This window comes from Podarcis filfolensis (genome assembly GCF_964270895.1).
Source record: "Podarcis filfolensis genome assembly, chromosome: 10".
Taxonomy (NCBI): Eukaryota; Metazoa; Chordata; class Lepidosauria; order Squamata; family Lacertidae; genus Podarcis; species Podarcis filfolensis.
Genome location: NC_139612.1, coordinates 8,525,058 through 8,543,833, shown reverse-complemented (window position 1 = coordinate 8,543,833; position 18,776 = coordinate 8,525,058). Strand labels below are relative to the sequence as shown.

General features: G+C 44.3%; 1 protein-coding gene across 2 annotated transcripts in view; it reads right to left on the bottom strand.

Moving 5' to 3' along the window:
• The window catches only part of ABCD2 (ATP binding cassette subfamily D member 2), a 73,629-nt gene that overhangs the window by 31,605 nt on the left and 23,248 nt on the right, over positions 1 to 18,776 (bottom strand). For both annotated transcript variants that reach the window (XM_083575139.1, XM_083575138.1), the window contains exons 2-3: positions 13,883 to 14,063; positions 9,317 to 9,438 (exon numbers count right to left, since the gene is read on the bottom strand). In XM_083575139.1, the coding sequence (XP_083431265.1) occupies positions 9,317 to 9,438; positions 13,883 to 14,057 (297 nt within the window). In that variant the 5' untranslated portion in view covers positions 14,058 to 14,063. The remainder of the gene's footprint in view (positions 1 to 9,316; positions 9,439 to 13,882; positions 14,064 to 18,776) is intronic.

The window sequence follows — 18,776 nt, the reverse complement described above, 5'->3', positions numbered from 1 at the left end:
TAATGTGCATTGTGTTCTGTTATTCCAGGGGAACAAGATGATTCCATGAAAGCACTGAATCCAATTTTGATGGGCATTCAGATATTTCTTCCTAAGGATAGGAGCTTCCTATAGAAGTTCAGCTTCTTAGTGGTTATAGAATCATAGAATCCTAGAGTTGGAAGAGACCACAAGGGCCATCGAGTCCAACCCCCTGCCAAGCAGGAAACACCATCAGAGCACTCCTGACATATGGTTGTCAAGCCTCTGCTTAAACACCTCCAAAGAAGGAGACTCCACCACACTCCTTGGCAGCAAATTCCACTGTCGAACAGCTCTTACTGTCCGGAAGTTCTTCCTAATGTTTAGGTGGAATCTTCTTTCTTGTAGTTTGGATCCATTGCTCCGTGTCCCCTTCTCTGGAGCAGCAGAAAACAACCTTTCTCCCTCCTCTATGTGACATCCTTTTATATATTTGAACATGGCTATCATATCACCCCTTGCAGGGTATGATGATGACATCACCACCTGAAAATCACTGGATGGCTGGGGCAGGAGAAACTTCAGCAGTTTTAAGTTGTCTGTGATTTGTGGACCAATAAATAACAACCTCAAGGAAAGAGTAAGTAGTAACCTTTTCTTTTTCATTTCTGCTGGCACTGCCAGCTTCTTAGAGAAAGGCAACGCCGTTCACTTGGCTTCAACCAGCATCTGGTGACTGATACAGAAAGAAACTCTAGGCCTAATGCGCTCCTGCTTGCCTGTCAAAGACACACTTTCAGATGCACTCGTAAACATTAAATTCTAGGCAAGTGTCAGGACACCCTACTGTTTGATTTAAAAGTAGGGTTTGATGCCTGTTTACCAATTTATTCCCCCCCCCTTCCATCCCAGAAACATTTGCTTGAGATGTTATTTGAAGGAGGAATTTTGCACCTCAACGAAAACTGGATTAATGCTCTGTTGTGGACTCCCCAATTCATCTACATCATGGGTAGGCAAACTAAGGCCCGGGGGCTGGATCTGGCCCAATCGCCTTCTAAATCCAGCCCGCAGATGGTCCGGGAATCAGCGTGTTTTTTACATGAGTAGAATGTGTGCTTTTATTTAAAATGCATCTCTGGGTTATTTGTGGGGCATAGGAATTCATTCATATATTTTTTTCAAAATATAGTCCGGCCCCCCACAAGGTCTGAGGAACAGTGGACTGGCCCCCTGCTGAAAAAATTTGCTGACCCCTGATCTAAATGCATGTGTGCATGCACACACACTCATGCATGCTCACATATCAGGTCAAACACAACAACATTCAGACTACTATTGCACACACTTTCAAGCATACTGTGATTTTTTTATGTTTATGTTCTGCAATGTTCTGGACATGCCATTGCTGTTGTAGGTGCAGCCAGATTCAGCACAGCGTGCATCCACTGTAACCATTTTACATCCCTGCTTCTATTTTGCAACTGATTTTTAAATACGGCTGTAGGATTTTTCTGGCTTTAAAAGAAAACAAAGAGAGATGTCCAGCGCTACAAAAACATGCTGCTCTAATCCTATAGTGCTGCACAAGTCCGAAGTCCATAGCGTTATGATCTTACACACCTCTCTTTAACTAGAAAAGAATTTGAGCAATAACTGAAAGATTGACTTTAGCAAAACAAAAACGGGGTGATAAAATGGTACCCACCACAAGGGTTATAATGAATGGGTGTTAAGTGGAGATAAATTCCCTTCCTGATCTGTTCCTGCCCATGTCTAAACCTATTTCAAAAAAGATTGACAAGTAGTGCTAAAGGCATCTACATTGTGAAACCAGTGATGTTCTTCCATTCTCTTTTTAAAAGACTGCTTTTTGCAGTCTGAGAAGAGACAGAAGCTCCACAAGTGAAATAAATAATAACAATTGATGATGATGATAATAAATAAATAAATAAATAAATAAATAAATAAATAAATAATAAATTGTTTTATCTACAACCTTTCTGGGACGTGGGTGGCGCTGTGGGTTAAACCACAGAGCATAGGACTTGCCGATCAGAAGGTCGGCAGTTTGAATCCCCACGACAGGGTGAGCTCCCATTGCACGGTCCCTGCTCCTGCCAACCTAGCAGTTCAAAAGCACGTCAAAGTGCAAATAGATAAATAGGTACCGCTCCAGCGGGAAGGTAAACGGCGTTTCCGTGCGCTGCTCTGGTTCGCCAGAAGCGGCTTAGTCATGCTGGCCACATGACCCAGAAGCTGTACGCCGGCTCCCTCGGCCAATAAAGCAAGATGAGCGCCGCGACCCCAGAGTCGGTCACGACTGGACCTAATGGTCAGGGGTCCCTTTACCTTTACCACCTTTCTGCCTAAGGCATCCAAGTCAATTTACAATTTTTATGGACTAAAAACATGAGATAACATTTAATGTTGGCTGTGGGGAGGGAACAGTTCTTCTAGAGCAGGCATTATTGGTGTCTGCTTCCTGCACATCCTTCCACGTCCTCACAGTATCCCAATGGATAACCATCTGCCCAGGAAAGGCAGGCGCAGTCTGGCTGGAGCAGGCCTGGTGTTCTCTGTGCCTCCTTCCCTCAGCCTCTTATTTCTCCTGACAGGGCAGATGGTGAATGACAAGGATTAGATGACAGTGTTGCGTGAAAACCTCATTAAACACAAGTGAACCAAACCTGCTGATTCAACACTGAACATCCATGTGGAAGCACTCACACAACAATTTTACAGCAGAATCATTCAGTTGTGTCTTGACCCCAATGAAAAATGATGCCGTGGAAGTTGCCTGGATTTTTGTGTGTAGGAAAATGTTTGAATGCAAATCCCATCCACCCTCACTGGAATAATGTTGGCTCACTCTACTCAGGCCCTCACTCCCTTATCTGATTCTTCTGCGATGCCTCTGTTATAGACGGCGGCTGAAATTATTCCTATGCCTTTGGCCCTGGCTCCGCCCGTCTTCCAAAAATGTAGGAAACCACACCCAAATTTCTGGGGTGTGCGATGGGGAGAGATTCTGAAAGCTGGCGAGTTCCCAATCCACAAATTATGACAACCCCAAACTGTAATGTGCCGTCTCCATCTCCTGGCAGAAAGGAAGTAGGCTGAAACATCTGGACCAGCAAGATGGATGAAGGCAAAAATCCATTTAGCCCAGAACCCAGTTTCCTACAGTGGCCAACCAGATGCCACCAGGAAGCCCACACAGGCCTGAAGCAATACTTGTCTCCTGTTTCTGCTCCCACCAACTGGCATTCAAAGGTACAGTGGTACCTCGGGTTACAAACACTTCAGGTTACAGACTCCGCTAACCCAGAAATATTACCTCGAGTTAAGAACTTTGCTTCAGGATGAGAACAGAAATTGTGCGGCAGCAGCGGGAGGCCCCATTAGCTAAAGTGGTACCTCAGGTTAAGAACCGTTTCAGGTTAAGAACAGACCTTCGGAACGAATTACCGCATTTTTCGCCCCATAGGACGCACTTTTTCCCCTCCAAAAATGAAGGGGAAATGTTTGTGCGTCCTATGGGGCGAATGCAGGCTTTCGCTGAAGCCTGGAGAGCGAGAGGGGTCGGTGCGCACCGACCCCTCTCGCTCTCCAGGCTTCGCGCAGCTCTCCGCAAGGCGCGGGAGCCCTGCGCTGGGCTCCCATGGCTTGCAGAGAGTTGCCTGTTCTGGGGACTGGGGTCGGGGAAGCTCGGGCTTCCCCCGCCCCACCCCCGCGCCTGGGAGGGAAATAATTTTTTTTCCCTTTATTCCCCCCCCAAAAAAAAATATAGGTGCGCCTTATGGGACGGTGCGTCCCATAGGGCGAAAAATACGGTAAGTTCTTAACCCGAGGTACCACTGTATAGTGTATCTGAACCCGGAGGTCACAGTTAGCGATCACTGTCTCCCCTCCCACTTTCCAAAGCCATATAAGCTTGTGGGCATCAGCCGGTCTTCTCAGAGCAAATTCCATAAATGAATTGACGGCTGGCAGAAGTTTTGGGCTTCATCCCTGGTACTGAGCTCTCTGTGCCCTGAAATGGGGCTGGTAACGTGTGTGAGTGTGTGTCCAAACTGGTTTGCCAGTTTGGGTGGGAGCCGGGGTGTTTAACTGTCTCGCCGGAGTGGTACATGCTCTGGTTATTTCCTGCATGGACTACTGCAATGTACTCTACATGGGGCTACCTTTGAAGGTGACCCAGAAACTACAATTAATCCAGAATGTGGAGGTTAGACTGGTGATTGGGAGCAGCCACCGGGGCCATATACAATGGTACCTCGGGTTACGAACTTAATTCGTTCTGGAGGTCCGTTCTTAGCCCGAAACCATTCTTAACCTGAGGCACGCTTTCGCTAATGGGGCCTCCTGCTGCCACCGCTGTGCGATTTCTGTTCTCATCCTGAGGTAAAGTTCTTAACCTGAGGTACTACTTCTGGGTTAGCAGAGTTTGTAACCCGAAGTGTTTGTAACCCGAGGTACCACTGTATAGCACCAGGCCTAAAGGATCTACACTGGTTCCCAGTATGTTTCCAAGCACAATTCAAAGTGTTGGAGATTACCTTTAAAGCCCTAAACAGCCTAGGCTCCTGAAGGAGCATCTCCACCACTGTCATTCAGCCTGGACACTGAGGTCCAGCTCTGAGGGCCTACTCACTGCAAGAACTGAAGTTACAGGGAACCAGGCAGAGCGGGGGCGCCTTCTCAGCAGTGACGTCCTCCCATCAGATGTCAAGGAGATAAAGAGCAACTTTTAGAAGACATCTGAAGGCAGCCCTTTATCGAGAAGTTTTTAATGTATGATGTTTTATTGCAGTATTGGCCCAAATATAACCTACACCCAAATATAAGCCGCAGCTTTAAAATTCAAGAGGGGGGGGAGACAGAGACAACACCCAAATATAAGCCGCTCCCTTAAAATTCCGCAGGCACTCACACCCGTTCCGTTTTACCGTATGCCTGTTTCAGCAGTGATATCGTAAAAGCCAATTTTTGTAAGGTCGTGAATTTAAGCCGCACTTTAAATGTTCATGGTTGGAATTTGGGGGGAAAGTGAGGCTTATATTCAGGCCAATACGGTATGTTCTTATATACTTGGACTACTGCAATGCGCTCTACGTGGGGCTACCTTTGAAGGTGACTCGGAAACTACAACTAATCCAGAATGCGGCAGCTGGACTGGTGACTGGGAGCGGCCGCCGAGACCATATAACACCGGTCTTGAAAGACCTACATTGGCTCCCAGTACGTTTCCAAGCACAATTCAAAGTGTTGGTGTTGACCTTTAAAGCCCTAAACGGCCTCGGTCCAGTATACCTGAAGGAGCGTCTCCACCCCCATCATTCTGCCCGGACGCTGAGGTCCAGCGCCGAGGGCCTTCTGGCGGTTCCCTCATTGCGAGAAGCAAAGCTACAGGGAACCAGGCAGAGGGCCTTCTCGGTAGTGGCGCCCGCCCTGTGGAACGCCCTTCCAGCAGATGTCAAAGCGATAAACAACTACCTGACATTCAGAAGACATCTTAAGGCAGCCCTGTTCAGGGAAGTTTTTAACGTGTGATATTTTACTGTATTTTTGGTTTTTATGGAAGCCGCCCAGAGTGGCTGTGGAGACCCAGCCAGATGGGTGGGGTATAAATAATAAATTATTATTATTATTATTATTATTATTATTATTATTATTATTATGTGTTGGAAGCTTCCCAGTGTGGGTGGGACAACCCAGCCAGATGGGCAGGATAAGAATGATAATGATGATTATTAATAATAAGTGGCCAGAAGCAACAGCGTCTTAAAAAGCGACACACACATTTAAAATGCCACCTTTTGTGAGGGCAGCAGTAGGTTTCCTGTCCTGTTCTCCCCATGGTGCTTTCTATTACAGCAGCAGGGACCGGGACTTCTCCACTAGCTGCCACTATGTCTTCCTAAAGGTAAAGGTAAAGGGACCCCTGACCATTAGGTCCAGTCGTGGCCGACTCTGGGGTTGCGGCGCTCATCTCGCTCTATGGGCCGAGGGAGCCAGCATACAGCTTCTGGGTCATGTGGCCAGCATGACTAAGCCGCTTCTGGCGAACCAGAGCAGCGCACAGAAACGCCGTTTACCTTCCCGCCGGAGCGGTACCTATTTATCTACTTGCACTCTGACGTGCTTTCGAACTGCTAGGTTGGCAGGATTGCTAGGTTGCTAGGTGCCAATTAAAACACAGGTGGGGATCAGGGGTTCATGTAGGGAGAAGATGCCTCTGCCTTCGTCACCGGAAGTGACATTAAAACATTACAGAAAGGTCCTGCCACAGACACTCTGCCAAGATAGTAAGATATCTGCTGAAATTGGCAGCCCTACCGAGATTCCCAGCCAATCTCAGCTGATCCCAGAGGAAAGCGAAGCCTGAGGTTGGTGCCAATCAAGCTTTAAAGCAGGGGTCAGCAAACTTTTTAGCAGGGGGCCAGTCCACTGTCCCTCAGACCTTGTGGGGGGCCAGACTATATTGTGGAAAAGAAAAAAAGAATGAATTCCTATGCCCCACAAATAACCCAGAGATGCATTTTAAATAAAAGCACACATTCTATTCATGTAAAAACATGCTGATTCCCAGACCATCTGTGGGCCGGATGTAGAAGGCGATTGGGCCGGATCCGGCCCCCGGGCCTTAGTTTGCCTACCCATGCTTTAAACCCTGGATAAGCTCAGGTGGTTAGAGATAATACCATGGCTGCAGGTTCAATCACTGTATGGGACTGCTGCATATTCCTGCCTTGCAGGGGCTTGGTTTATCCTCAGGGTCCCATCCAGGTGTACAATTTGAGGATTCTTTTTTTTAAAAAATTAAATTTTATTAAATGTTGCAAAAAAAAATTAAATAAATAGAAACAATACATAACCATACATAAAAACATTTATCTATACAATTTTCCAGAATGCAGACTAGAAAAGAAGAAAGAAGAAAAATAAAAGAAAGAAACAAAAAAATGAAGAAAAAAAATGCTTTTCATAATCATTAATTCCAAATTCATACTTCAAACATTACAATATATAAAGCCTAGTTAAAATATTATAAAAGACTTCCATCGCATTCACCACACGTCTCTTGCTTATCTAATTTTTTCCCCTGCCATTGCCCGAGACAAAATGGCGGCCAGGATGCTTCCGGAGGCTGAGGCGAACACCAAGAGCGAAACAACCAACCAACCAACCAAACAAACAAACAAAACTCTTGGTTATCTAATTCACCTCACAATTTGAGGATTCTATGTCTGAGCAGTAGCTTCAAGGCCTGCTGATCTATACTAGGATTTTCCATTCTAGCACAACCCACCACACTGGAAAGGAAAAATGAGTCACCTGATATCATAGCATTATCAGGTGTCTATAATGTCCCTGCTTGCTCACCTGTCTTCTGAACTATATAACCCTGCCCTGCACAGTTCTCAATGAAATGCGCGTTCCCATGAACACCCTGTGACACCCTGGTGGAAAAAAGTCACATATAACTCCATATTTGAAGGCTCAACCAGACCAAGTAGGTGTTAATATTCAGTACAAACTTTTCAAACAAATGCTAAGATTATTATTATTTATTTTCATCTTGCCTCTCCTTCCAGAAGGAGCCCAGATTGGCCATTTAAACAACGAATAAATACAGTTTAAAAATCATGACAGCTAGCCATCTCAAACATGTCAGAAATGATGACAGTTTGAGATGCAAGGTTGAGTTGTCTTTTAGCCCAAGCAACCCGGCTTCAAAAACAGTCCTGGCAAAAAACGAGGAGCTTAGTGTTGGAACTGTCTACACAATTCAACAGATTTGTACTTGTAAACCTGCATGTGTAGCTCTAGTATTACATTGCATAGTATTGGTTTCATCATGAATAAATAATAAATTATAAAAATGTGGACATCTATTTCACAGCAAGAACTTGCAGAAATGTAAACCAACTTGGGAAATAAGCACACAGTTTTTAACCGTCTCTGGCGCTTAAGTTTGGACTTGTAGATTCCAAATCTTAACTTACATTAAAACATTGCCTGCATAGAGTAAGGTTGAGCCAAATTCTTCATTCACTCCACAGAAACACCTGGGGTGACCCAGTGCACTAGTGGAAGCCACTACAAGAACTCTCACTGGCGCAATGGGTTTCAGTGTTTCAGTGTTTGATCTAGGGAAGGGTTTGTACCAACACCTGACCAATGAGGAATTTGTCAGCAAATGGCAGAAAACCATGGCTAAAAAAGCCACCTCTATTGGTCTGTCACCCCCCACAACTGCATTATGAAGGCGCCCAAAAGACGTTAAAGCAAAGATTATGGGATAATGCAGACAGTGACTTCTGATCTCGATCACACGCAGTCTGTAGTCCGCTGGCAGTAGGAGTACAATATGGGCATGTCTTTAACATCTTACATTAAAAACCTGACAGTACCAAATTACTGAAGGCTTTTCACCAAAGCCAGACTAAACGTCTTTCCTTCTGCAGTGTTGGATGGCAGGTTGAGAGGAGTTCCCTACCAGGACAGACTTTGCTCATGTGTTCAAGACACCCTTCCCCCGATGATAGTCTCTATAATTTGGATCCCAGCCTTCCTTTATAATTGCATGTACAAAGCAGTATTTTAAAGACTCCAGGCAGCATACATCCCCCCAACCCCAAGCTATTTACATTCACTTAACAGGAGTTCCCTATCTCCCAGCCCGCTGCTGGTGGTGGCTGGATGGATTGGGAAATTCTTGAGAATGGTGTGAAATATCCTGCAAGAAGCTGCTGATGGAGGGGGAAGTTGGTGAAAATCACTTTATGTGAATAGAGGAGCAACTTGGGATTCAAGTCTATTTATTCCTTAGGAAGACTTGCATCTATGGTCATTATAAGAAATACAGTCGTACCTTGGAAGTCGAACGGAATCCGATCTGGAAATCCGTTTGACTTTCAAAATGTTTGGAAACCAAACTGTGGCTTCTGATTGGCTGCAGGAAGCTCCTGCAGCCAATCAGAAGCCGCGGAAGCCCCGTCGAACGTTTGGGTTCCAAAAGAGCGTTCGCAAACCGGAACAATCACTTCCGGGTTTGCGGCGTTCAGGAGCCAAAACGTCTGAGTTCCAGGACGTTTGGGATCCGAAATACGACTGTATTCAAAAGTAGATACAACAAATGCTCTTAAAAAAAACAACCTTGGGATTTAATAGTGACTATATCAAGGAACTTTTGAAGCTTCCTGTGAATATTGTCCGGATTTCCTGTTCCCACCCTCCCTCAGATGGGTATACACAATTCCATTTTAGACTACGTTTACGACCCCCCCCCCAAAAAAAAAACCCCAGTTGTTATTATTTCTGCTGTCAAGTGTATTTCATCCAGTACCTCTTTGTAAGAAGACATAATCCTTTCAATGGCATCTGCTCCAGAGGCCAGTAAATTTCTTGAAGTGGTGAAGGTTTCCGTCCTCTCGCTGACCATCGCTTGTTTCTGACCATCTTCTAATTCTAAAGGAAATAAAGAAAGCTTAATTAGAGCAAACCTACTTGAAGCATAGTCTAACTCCACTAAAGAGAAACTTCTCTAGAAGGAAAGGAGATGTGGGCAAAATTTGTGTAGTTAAATCAGAATCAGTCAAACGCAGTTGCCAAATCCTGACTCAAAGAACGGTCCTGTGGCAGCAGCAGCATGTCAAGGAGACCTTGACAAATATTCCTTCTCTTGCCAGCACACTCAAGGAAAGGAAACTGCAGCATCTGCCTAAAGTCTCCCCACTATGCAGTCATCAAAAATACAAGAGCATTTGAGTAATTCCGGTTTTGGAAGAACAGTTTTGGAGAGACTGCGGCAACTGGATTTCATATTTGCATCTCAGCATAATTCAAAGCACTGGTAGCTACATCTAAAACCCTACAATCAGGTGGCAAATGCGTAGTCTGATACAGCCCCTGAAAACCCCTGGTAGTTTGGTGGCAGCAGCTGCAGAAACAAATGCAGTCCTACCGATCTCATTTGGGTCACATGGTGAAGTACCTGGCATAGATTTCTGCTGCAGTTGGCAGGGGGAAAGGATGTGGGGGAAATTGTGTGCGGTCAAAATTGTGCTATGATTTCCATCTAGGGCCAAGGATCCAAATTCCACAGCCCATCATGGTGTGTGTGCGCGCGCTCTGGTATACATACGTGTGTGCGAGGGCACTTTTATACTGCACACATTTTGGGTGGCACTGACACGTAGCCAGTGTGGTGTGGTGGTGAAGAGCAGGGGACTTGTAATCTGGTGAACCGGGTTCGCTTCCCGGCTCCTCCACCTGCAGCTGCTGGGTGACTTTGGGCTAGTCACACTTCTCTGAAGTCTCTCAGCCCCTCTCACCTCACAGAGTGTTTGTTGTGGGGGAGGAAGGGAAAGGAGAATGTTAGCCGCTTTGAGACTCCTTAGGGTAGTGATAAAGCGGGATATCAAATCCAAACTCTTCTTCTTCTTCCTTGGAGGACAATGTAACTATCGGGTCATAAAGCTTTGACCCAAAGGCCTCAGATCCAAAATACCCAAAAGAATACATTCTGCTATATCAATTTACCTGCTCTCTCCACTCCTCTTAGTGTGGAGCACAACTGATTGTGGCAAGAGACAGGGCTTTTGAGGTGCACCAAAAACCATGCACCAGGCAGGGATAAAAAAGCCACTCTCTAGTTGTCATGTGCTGGTTGGTGTGGATGCAATAGGCCTCCAGCGTCATTTACGGACTCATTGTTAAAACCGTGTTTATGGAAGACAATCTTACTCAGCTACGAGTGATTGCCAAAGAAGAAGAAGAAAAGAAGGTGAAGACTTTTATAAAGTTTGGCAATCTTTTTCTTTGCTGAGCACCTAATATTTTATTTTAAAAGTGTGGTTCATGTCTCTGCTTCTGTTGTATTTTCACTGAACTTTAATTGAATTATTATTATTATTATTATTATTATTATTATTATTATTATTATTATTTATTAAGTTTCTATACAGCTCTTCATCCAAGGATCACAGGGCATTTTACAATATAAAACTGAAATTTCAGGAAGGGATTCACGATTATGTGGATTTCAAAAACACATGTGTTGTTTTTAAAGGACAGTACGGTTTTTAATTGTTACAAGCCACCCTGAGTACCACCATAGGGACCAGAAGGGTGGGACAGAATTTTTTATACAAAAATAAATACAAATAGTATAACATTAGCAAACAAATGGCAACAATTGTCTTCGGCTTTGCCATTACCCAGTGGTTTGTCACCCAGTGCCCCATGATTCCTGTTTGTACGTCTTAAAAATATTTCACTCATTCGTTTGCTCATTCTGTCCCTGTTTTCATCATACAAAATGATCCCAGAAGGGAATACAATCAATTATCATTAAAATAAAACATAATCCATAGTGCAATTGACTGAAGGCAAATTCTATTATGTGTGTGTAAAAAAACAAACCAACCTGTCATCAAAGTAGAATTTAGGAAGCCTTAGGAAGCCAAAGAAGAATTTAGGAAGCTAAGGCTTCATTCTTGTACACACTGTATATATCTATTTATAATATTTATAAACTGCCCTTCTCAAGGTGACACAGAAATTTACAGTTATTTATATTGCATATTGATTATTCAAAAACATAATGCTGAAAATGAAGAACAAATAACACTAGCGACATTTAAAAGCAATAAAACACGTCTAAGTCACATGGGCTGCCATATTGCTCACTGCTGGGAGGTTCCAAATTATCTTTAAAAAGCAGCCATATACAGAGCATCACCTCCCTTGGAGAAGCAGATGGAAACAAAATTTTCACTCACAGAGTGATGACACTTCAGGCAAAACCTCTGCGTTACAGTGGGACCTTGGTTCTCAAACACACTCCATTCCGGGAGTCCGTTCGACTCCCGAAACTGTTCCAAAACCAAGACGCAACTTCCAATTGGCTGCAGGAGCTTCCTGCACTCAAGCGAAGGCCATGTTGGATGTTTGGCTTCCAAAAAACATTCAAAAACCAGAACACTTACTTCCAGGTTTTTGGCGTTGGAGAATGAAGATACGACTGTACTTCCCTCAATTTTTGCATGCAGATGTTAAAATGCACGGGGCACACAATAGAATCTTGTGGCACACCGTAGGTCAATGGCCAACCCAGCAAAATGCTCCAGAAAGATACCATGTTTGATGACATGGAAAGTTACTTAGAGGTTCAGGAGAACCAATCTGACTGAACTTCCTCATCCAGCCCTCAGTGTAAGTCGTCCAATAAGACAACCATGGCTGTGTCTATCCCATAGGCAGGCCTGAAATTGGGAGGGCAAGCTCCACTGAGCTCAGGGGCGGATTAGAGTCACATAGGATTTGTACTGTAAATCCTGAATAATTTCTCCACCTCTACCATTAATCACTGATCATTACTAGAACTCTATCAATTTGTTTCATTAGGGAAGTTTTTAATGACTGACGTTTTAATGTATTTTTAATCTTTTGTTGGAAGCTGCCCAGAGTGGCTGGGGAAACCCAGCCAGATGCGTGAGGTAGAAATAATAAATTATTATATTATTATTATTATCATTTATATTCACTATATTTTTTTCCACAGAATTCAAGGCGGTGTTCCCAGGCACTGGCAAAGAACTAATTACTTTTAGAAAAGTCCCTGTGTTATGTCCCTTCAGAGCATGTGCCGAGAGAACAAATTCCTCTCAAGGCTCGACTTTCATTTGCTTGTTTTGACTAGAACAGCTATTAAATATGTTCTTGTTATTTTAGAAAACAAGCCCCCCCCCATTTGAGAATATTACAATAGTGCATAGTTGAATAAAGAAATGTACTTTGTGGGGAAGCATTTTATTTTTGTCACTAGGGCATTATGTTTGCGTTGTGAGGGAGGAAAAACCCTTAACTTTTTTTTAAAACGCAAACTGACAAGGAAATGTGGAGAAGTCTGGGAAAATGACAAAAGGGAGTGAAACTGAAATTCAGAGATTTATGTATCCCAAGTCAAGCCTCTTTTGAGGCATGGGGTGGGGAGGAAAGAGGGAGAATAATTTCCTGGAGTATCCTGATATATCAGGCTGCCCATTCAATGGTTTGTTTCAGACTCCATTTGCATATATCCACTGCTGCAGAGGGATAGGCGATAACTAAATGCTGAATATAATAAATAGTGTTTGCACAAGTCAGTTTAATGTATTGATTACACGGTATGAACTGGCTAGAATTCATCTCAATTTCTTTCTTTCTTTCTGAGACTGCTTGCAGAAACAATTAAGAAAAGAACAAAAATTGCATGTGTGTAATAGCAATAGCTGGACCCACCTTTATTTAAAGGGCAACAAATCTGTAGTTGTTTATTTTAGTATTATTGTACGTTTACTGCCAAGAAAACGTGATGGGGGATTTTCTGCCTCAGGACCAAAGTAATTTGACCTACCTTGGGCACTAAGCCCCTTGACTTGAGCCTGGGGGCACCATTTACTATTCTGCCCAAGGCAACAAAAGGTTTTTGGGTAGGACAGCTGTTTTTATAACTTACCGTATTTTTTGCTCTATAAGACACACTTTTTCCCTCCTAAAAAGTAAGGGGAAATGTGTGTGCGTCGTATGGAGCGAATGCAGGCTGCGCAGCTATCCCAGAAGCCAGAACAGCAAGAGGGATTGCTGCTTTCACTGCGCAGCGATCCCTCTTGCTGTTCTGGCTTCTGAGATTCAGAATTTTTTTTTCTTGTTTTCCTCCTCCAAAAACTAGGTGCGTCTTGTGGTCTGGTGCATCTTATAGAGTGAAAAATATGGTAGTTTTTCCTAGAGGTGATGCACCTAGCCACACAATGCACAGGGTTGCTGCAGCTAAGAATATGCAGACACCTTTCTGACTGATTCCTCCAGATAATCCCACTGGGACGAAACCGCCACACAAAACATTTCACGTTCAATAAAATGTTATTACCGCCATCAGCAAATCCCGTCGCAGTGATGATAGGTACAGCCACCATAATCAAGCCGCTGCTGCTCCAGACGTACTTCATCAGAAACTGCTCCAGCATGATGTACCATAAGCGTTTGGACAAAATGAGGTTCATTTGGTCTGCTAGAGCTTTGTAACTTTTCTGTAGTTGGTTCATTTCTACCTACAGTGTAAAAATGCAGATACATGGAACATGTGATTATGTATGCACTTTAAACAGATAAGCCTAAACAAGTGAATATATATCTGTCCAGAGATAGACAGAAGCCAACAATACCAGGTGACCAGTAAGTAAACTCATATTCTTACCTGGCTTTTAGTACACCATTAACACCAGTCCTGAAAGACCTACATTGGCTCCCAGTACGTTTCCGAGCACAATTCCAAGTGTTGGCCTTTTAAAGCCCTAAACAGCCTCGGCCCACTATACCTGAAGGAGCGTCTCCATCTCCATCGTTTTGCTCAGACACTGAGGTCCAGCACCGAGGGCCTTCTGGCAGTTCCCTCCCTGCGAGAAGTGAGGTTACAGGGAATCAGGCAAAGGGCCTTCTCAGTAGTGGCACCTGCCCTGTGGAACGCCCTCCCGTCAGATGTCAAGGAAATAAACAACTATTTGACTTTTAGAAGACATCTGAAGGCAGCCCTGTTTAGGGAAGTTTTTAATGTTTGATCATGTTTTTGATATTCTGTTGAGAGCTACCGGCGAAACCCAGCCAGATGGGTGGGATATAAATAAAATAATAATAATAATAATAATAATAATAATAATAATACTGTTAGGCAGGGTCTCAGTTGGTATATGTAGTTTTGATCAACTCAGCAACCCAAACAGGGTAGCTTGGACATATCTTCCTAGAAGTGAGATATGCAGCGGAGGCTGGAACATTAAGGCAAAGAAAGCACTGCTCTACCAACCTCGGCCTGCCCTCACCCAATCCCCACCTGCTTGCCCAAATTCTTACAACCAGTCCAGCGAGGTGGCACTGCTTGTGAGCTTCATCCACCTTAGCCTCAGAGTTGCTCTTGCAGAACTCAGCAGGGAGGAGGATGGAGACAAAACTAGAATTGACTCTGGTTTTACTTACTGCCTTCTCTCCTACCAGTCCTAATGGGCAACAGCCACCAATGGAGATAGGTTAATTCCCAGGCTTTGTGTAAGATAATGATAAGAAGCATGGCAAGAATGGGTTACTCACTCATGCTTCCACTTTGTGTCCCATCAGGAACCACCAGAAAAGCAACCTTTATATTAATATGGTCACATTGGTAGACCTGTTGGTTCAAGACACCTGATCCTGGTTGTTTCACATATTACGTAGCAGCAAATCAAGGTGTGTACACCCAACAGCAACCTACCCCAGTTCCATGAGGGCTGTACCTATAGCCCAAATACTGCCTGCTCTGATGGGCAGAAGACTTCCAGGGTATTAGACAGAAGTACATCTCAGCCCTGATTCCATATCTATATAGAAATGTGAGAGGGTTGAACGTGGGACACCATATATGTTCTACCACTAAGCTCCATCTCCTCAGTCACATAAAATGGTGACTCATTACAACTCTACCCATTCTACAGCTTCTCCATCAAGTTCAGTGTAGATCTTTGCACTATCCTATGGCATCCTTTCAAGTTGTAATGTTATGAAACAAGGTACACTTTCTGGCTCCTATGGGACACTGCTGCTTTGGAATAAGAGCTATTCCTTTAAACATCCTGCAACCCTCTTCATTTTGCTTGGCTAAGGAATCTCTACCAACATATACCAGCTGAACATCTGTCCAGTTAATGCTAGCATCAACTCAATCACTTACAGCATGGATGATGTTAATACTTTTATAACGAGTACAGATATTTATGAATCAGAATTGCTCTTTGCAAATGAATGGTGATTTTAGCAAATACCCATCTTCAAATTAAAATGAAACATTGCGTTGTTATTTTTAACTCCATCAAAATACAAACCAGGAGCCAAGGCAAGGATAAATAACTTAAAAGCAAATTATAACTTAATGGCTTTGGTGCTGCTTTTAGACTCAGACCTGCAAGTCTTACTGAAGTCAGAGAATTCTAGGAGCTTTGATTCAGTCAAACTCGATTATAAAAATTGCTTTTAATAATGTTTGTGTGCTGCTGCCTGGAGCTGTGATCTTTGAAGTCTGGTGAAACATCATTTGCTGGACATCCTCAGGAATTCTCAACTCTGTTTTTGTGGGGAATGCTCTATTTAAGTGCATAACTGATATAGGCTTAGGTACTTGACAGATGCTAAATGTGAAAATGAGCAGTCCATTATTTTTCAGAAGATTAACCTGTCTATAGGTTCTGTTATACACTCAGATAATAATATTCCCTTGATCAACTTTCCTTTCTGTTTTCCTCTGAATGAGCTTGAGACTTGGTTCAGACTCCCACTGGCCCACATGCAATCACTTGTGGGGCTGCATGGGTTCTTCATCGGCTTGTGTGGACGCTCAGACCATATGAACCACTGCCTCCACGTGAAGCCCACACACACAATCACTGTAAGTTGCAAGAGGACTGCTAAAACTGGTACAAACTGTGATGGCTGCATATGTGAGTGCCACATCAAAGCACTTATCGCCAGCAGTGCCACATTTCCCCATGCCAAGCAGCTGAGTGGGCACCACCAAGCACACGCCCACGTGCTGCAAGTCAACTGCGAATTCCTCAAACGCTGACAGCTAAACTTGCCCATGGCTGCATATCAATCATTTCCTGCATAGCCTTAAAGGGTTAGGAAGGCTATAGCCAGAAAACTTCTATTCTAGATAGTAGGGTAAAGGTAAAGGTAAAGGGACCCTGACCATTAGGTCCAGTCGTGGCCGATTCTAGGGTTGCGGCACTCATCTCGCTTTATTGGCCGAGGGAGCTGGCGTACAGCTTCCGGGTCATGTGGCCAGCATGACTAAGCCACTTCTGGCAAACCAGAGCAGCACATGGAAACGTTGTTTACCTTCCCGCCGGAGCAGTACTTATTTATCTACTTGCACTTTGACGTGCTTTCGAACTGCTAGGTTGGCAGGAGCAGGGACCGAGCAATGGGAGCTCACCCTGTCGTGGGGATTCAAACCACCGACCTTCTGATTGGCAAGTCCTAGGCTCTGTGGTTTAACCCACAGCGCCACCCGCGTCCCCAGATAGTAGGGTAGGAGAGCTGAAAAGAATGCCAATATATTTCACATCTGGCAAACAATGCGGCCCTTTGGTTTCAGACGGTACATGGGTAGAGGGAGGGTAGAGGGTAGAGGGACCATTAGGTCCAGTCGCAGCCGACTGTGGGGTTGCAGCGCTCATCTCGCTTTACTGGCCGAGGGAGCCGGCGTCCAGCTTCCGGGTCATGTGGCCAGCATGACTAAGTCGCTTCTGGCAAACCAGAGCAGCACACGGAACCATTTACCTTCCCACCGGAGTGCTACCTATTTATCTACTTGCACTTTGACGTGCTTTCAAACTGCTAGGTTGGCAGGAGCAGGGACTGAGCAATGGGAGCTCACCCCGTTGCAGGGATTCAAACCGCCGACCTTCTGATTGGCAAGTCCTAGGCTCTGTGGTTTAACCCACAGCGCCTGGGACACAAATTTTCACAGCCTTCCAGGGTCTATGGTGGTTCATTTGCCAGAAGTGATGTATTCAGCATTCAGTCTGGAAGTGTTTACTCAGTTCTGACCAAACTAAGCTTCTTGATGTATTATTTTCTTCTAGGAAGCTTAGTTTGTTCTGGGTTTTCTGAAACCAAAGGGGCACATTGGTTGCCAGATTTTAATTTTTTTCAGCTCTCCCACCCCACTAAGAGAAAGCAATGTTTTGGGGGAAGTTGGAGATACAGCTGGTATGACTCAGGCCTGCATTGTTCTTGCACCAGCTCTCAGTCTAGGCTAGTTCCTTGTTCATCAGCACAGCCATGATGGTGATGGGAGGCTCTCCTTGTATTGCTCCGAGGAAGACAACTTCTTCTCCTTCCACCTGTGCTAAAGACCAATGTGACACCATAAGAAGCTCTGGTGCAAGCAGGACCCAAGTCCAGGTTAGTGACATAAGAAGAGCCTGTTTTTAAGGTGGAAAACTCTGTCCCCACATTAAAACAAATTTTTAAAATGTGCATTGAATATATTTGCCACCTTGATTTTTTAAAATACTCATTCATTTTATGTAACTAGTTGTTAAAGCACCCACAACACTTTGGCCTGAGCTATTTAAAGACTTTGCAGCGCTGCATCTCTGCTCAGCTACACAGATCAATGGCAAAGGTTGTATTTGCTGTCCACATTGAAAGAGCAAAGTTTTCCCCAGGCTGCCAAGTGAAAGTGCTGCATTGATCAGGGTGGGACAGGAGGGGGGGGCGGGAAATGATTTCTTGCAACCAGTACATTTGAAAGAATAGGAAGAACAGTCTATAAGAAATGAATGAAAACAAAGCCCATTTTATGTTCAGCTCTCACATGTGTTTTCTGAGGAGTGAGTCCCTCCAAGTTCAATGGTGCTTACTCGCCAGTAAGGGTTTAGGGATTGCAGCCTTTGGCACCCTTACACGGGAGTAAGCCCTACTGAATACGATGGGTTTACTTCTGAGTTAGTCATGCATAGGCCTGCACTATCCAAACAGCTGGGAGAGACAGAGTAGAAAATGGGCTTCACATGGGAGTGTGTAGATAAATCCGTGGCCTTTTATTCTGTATTAATTAATCCCAAACCTCAGGTTCTGCAGCCACTGTGGCTGCAACAGAAGGGAAATTCACCCTTTTGTAGGAAGAAAAGAGTGCTTAGCACGTATTAAAGGGAGAGAGCTAAGGATTGTTAAGCTACTACTGCCAGTACTTGCTCTGGCCTTTTCCAGGTAAAGGGGAAAAACAAGGC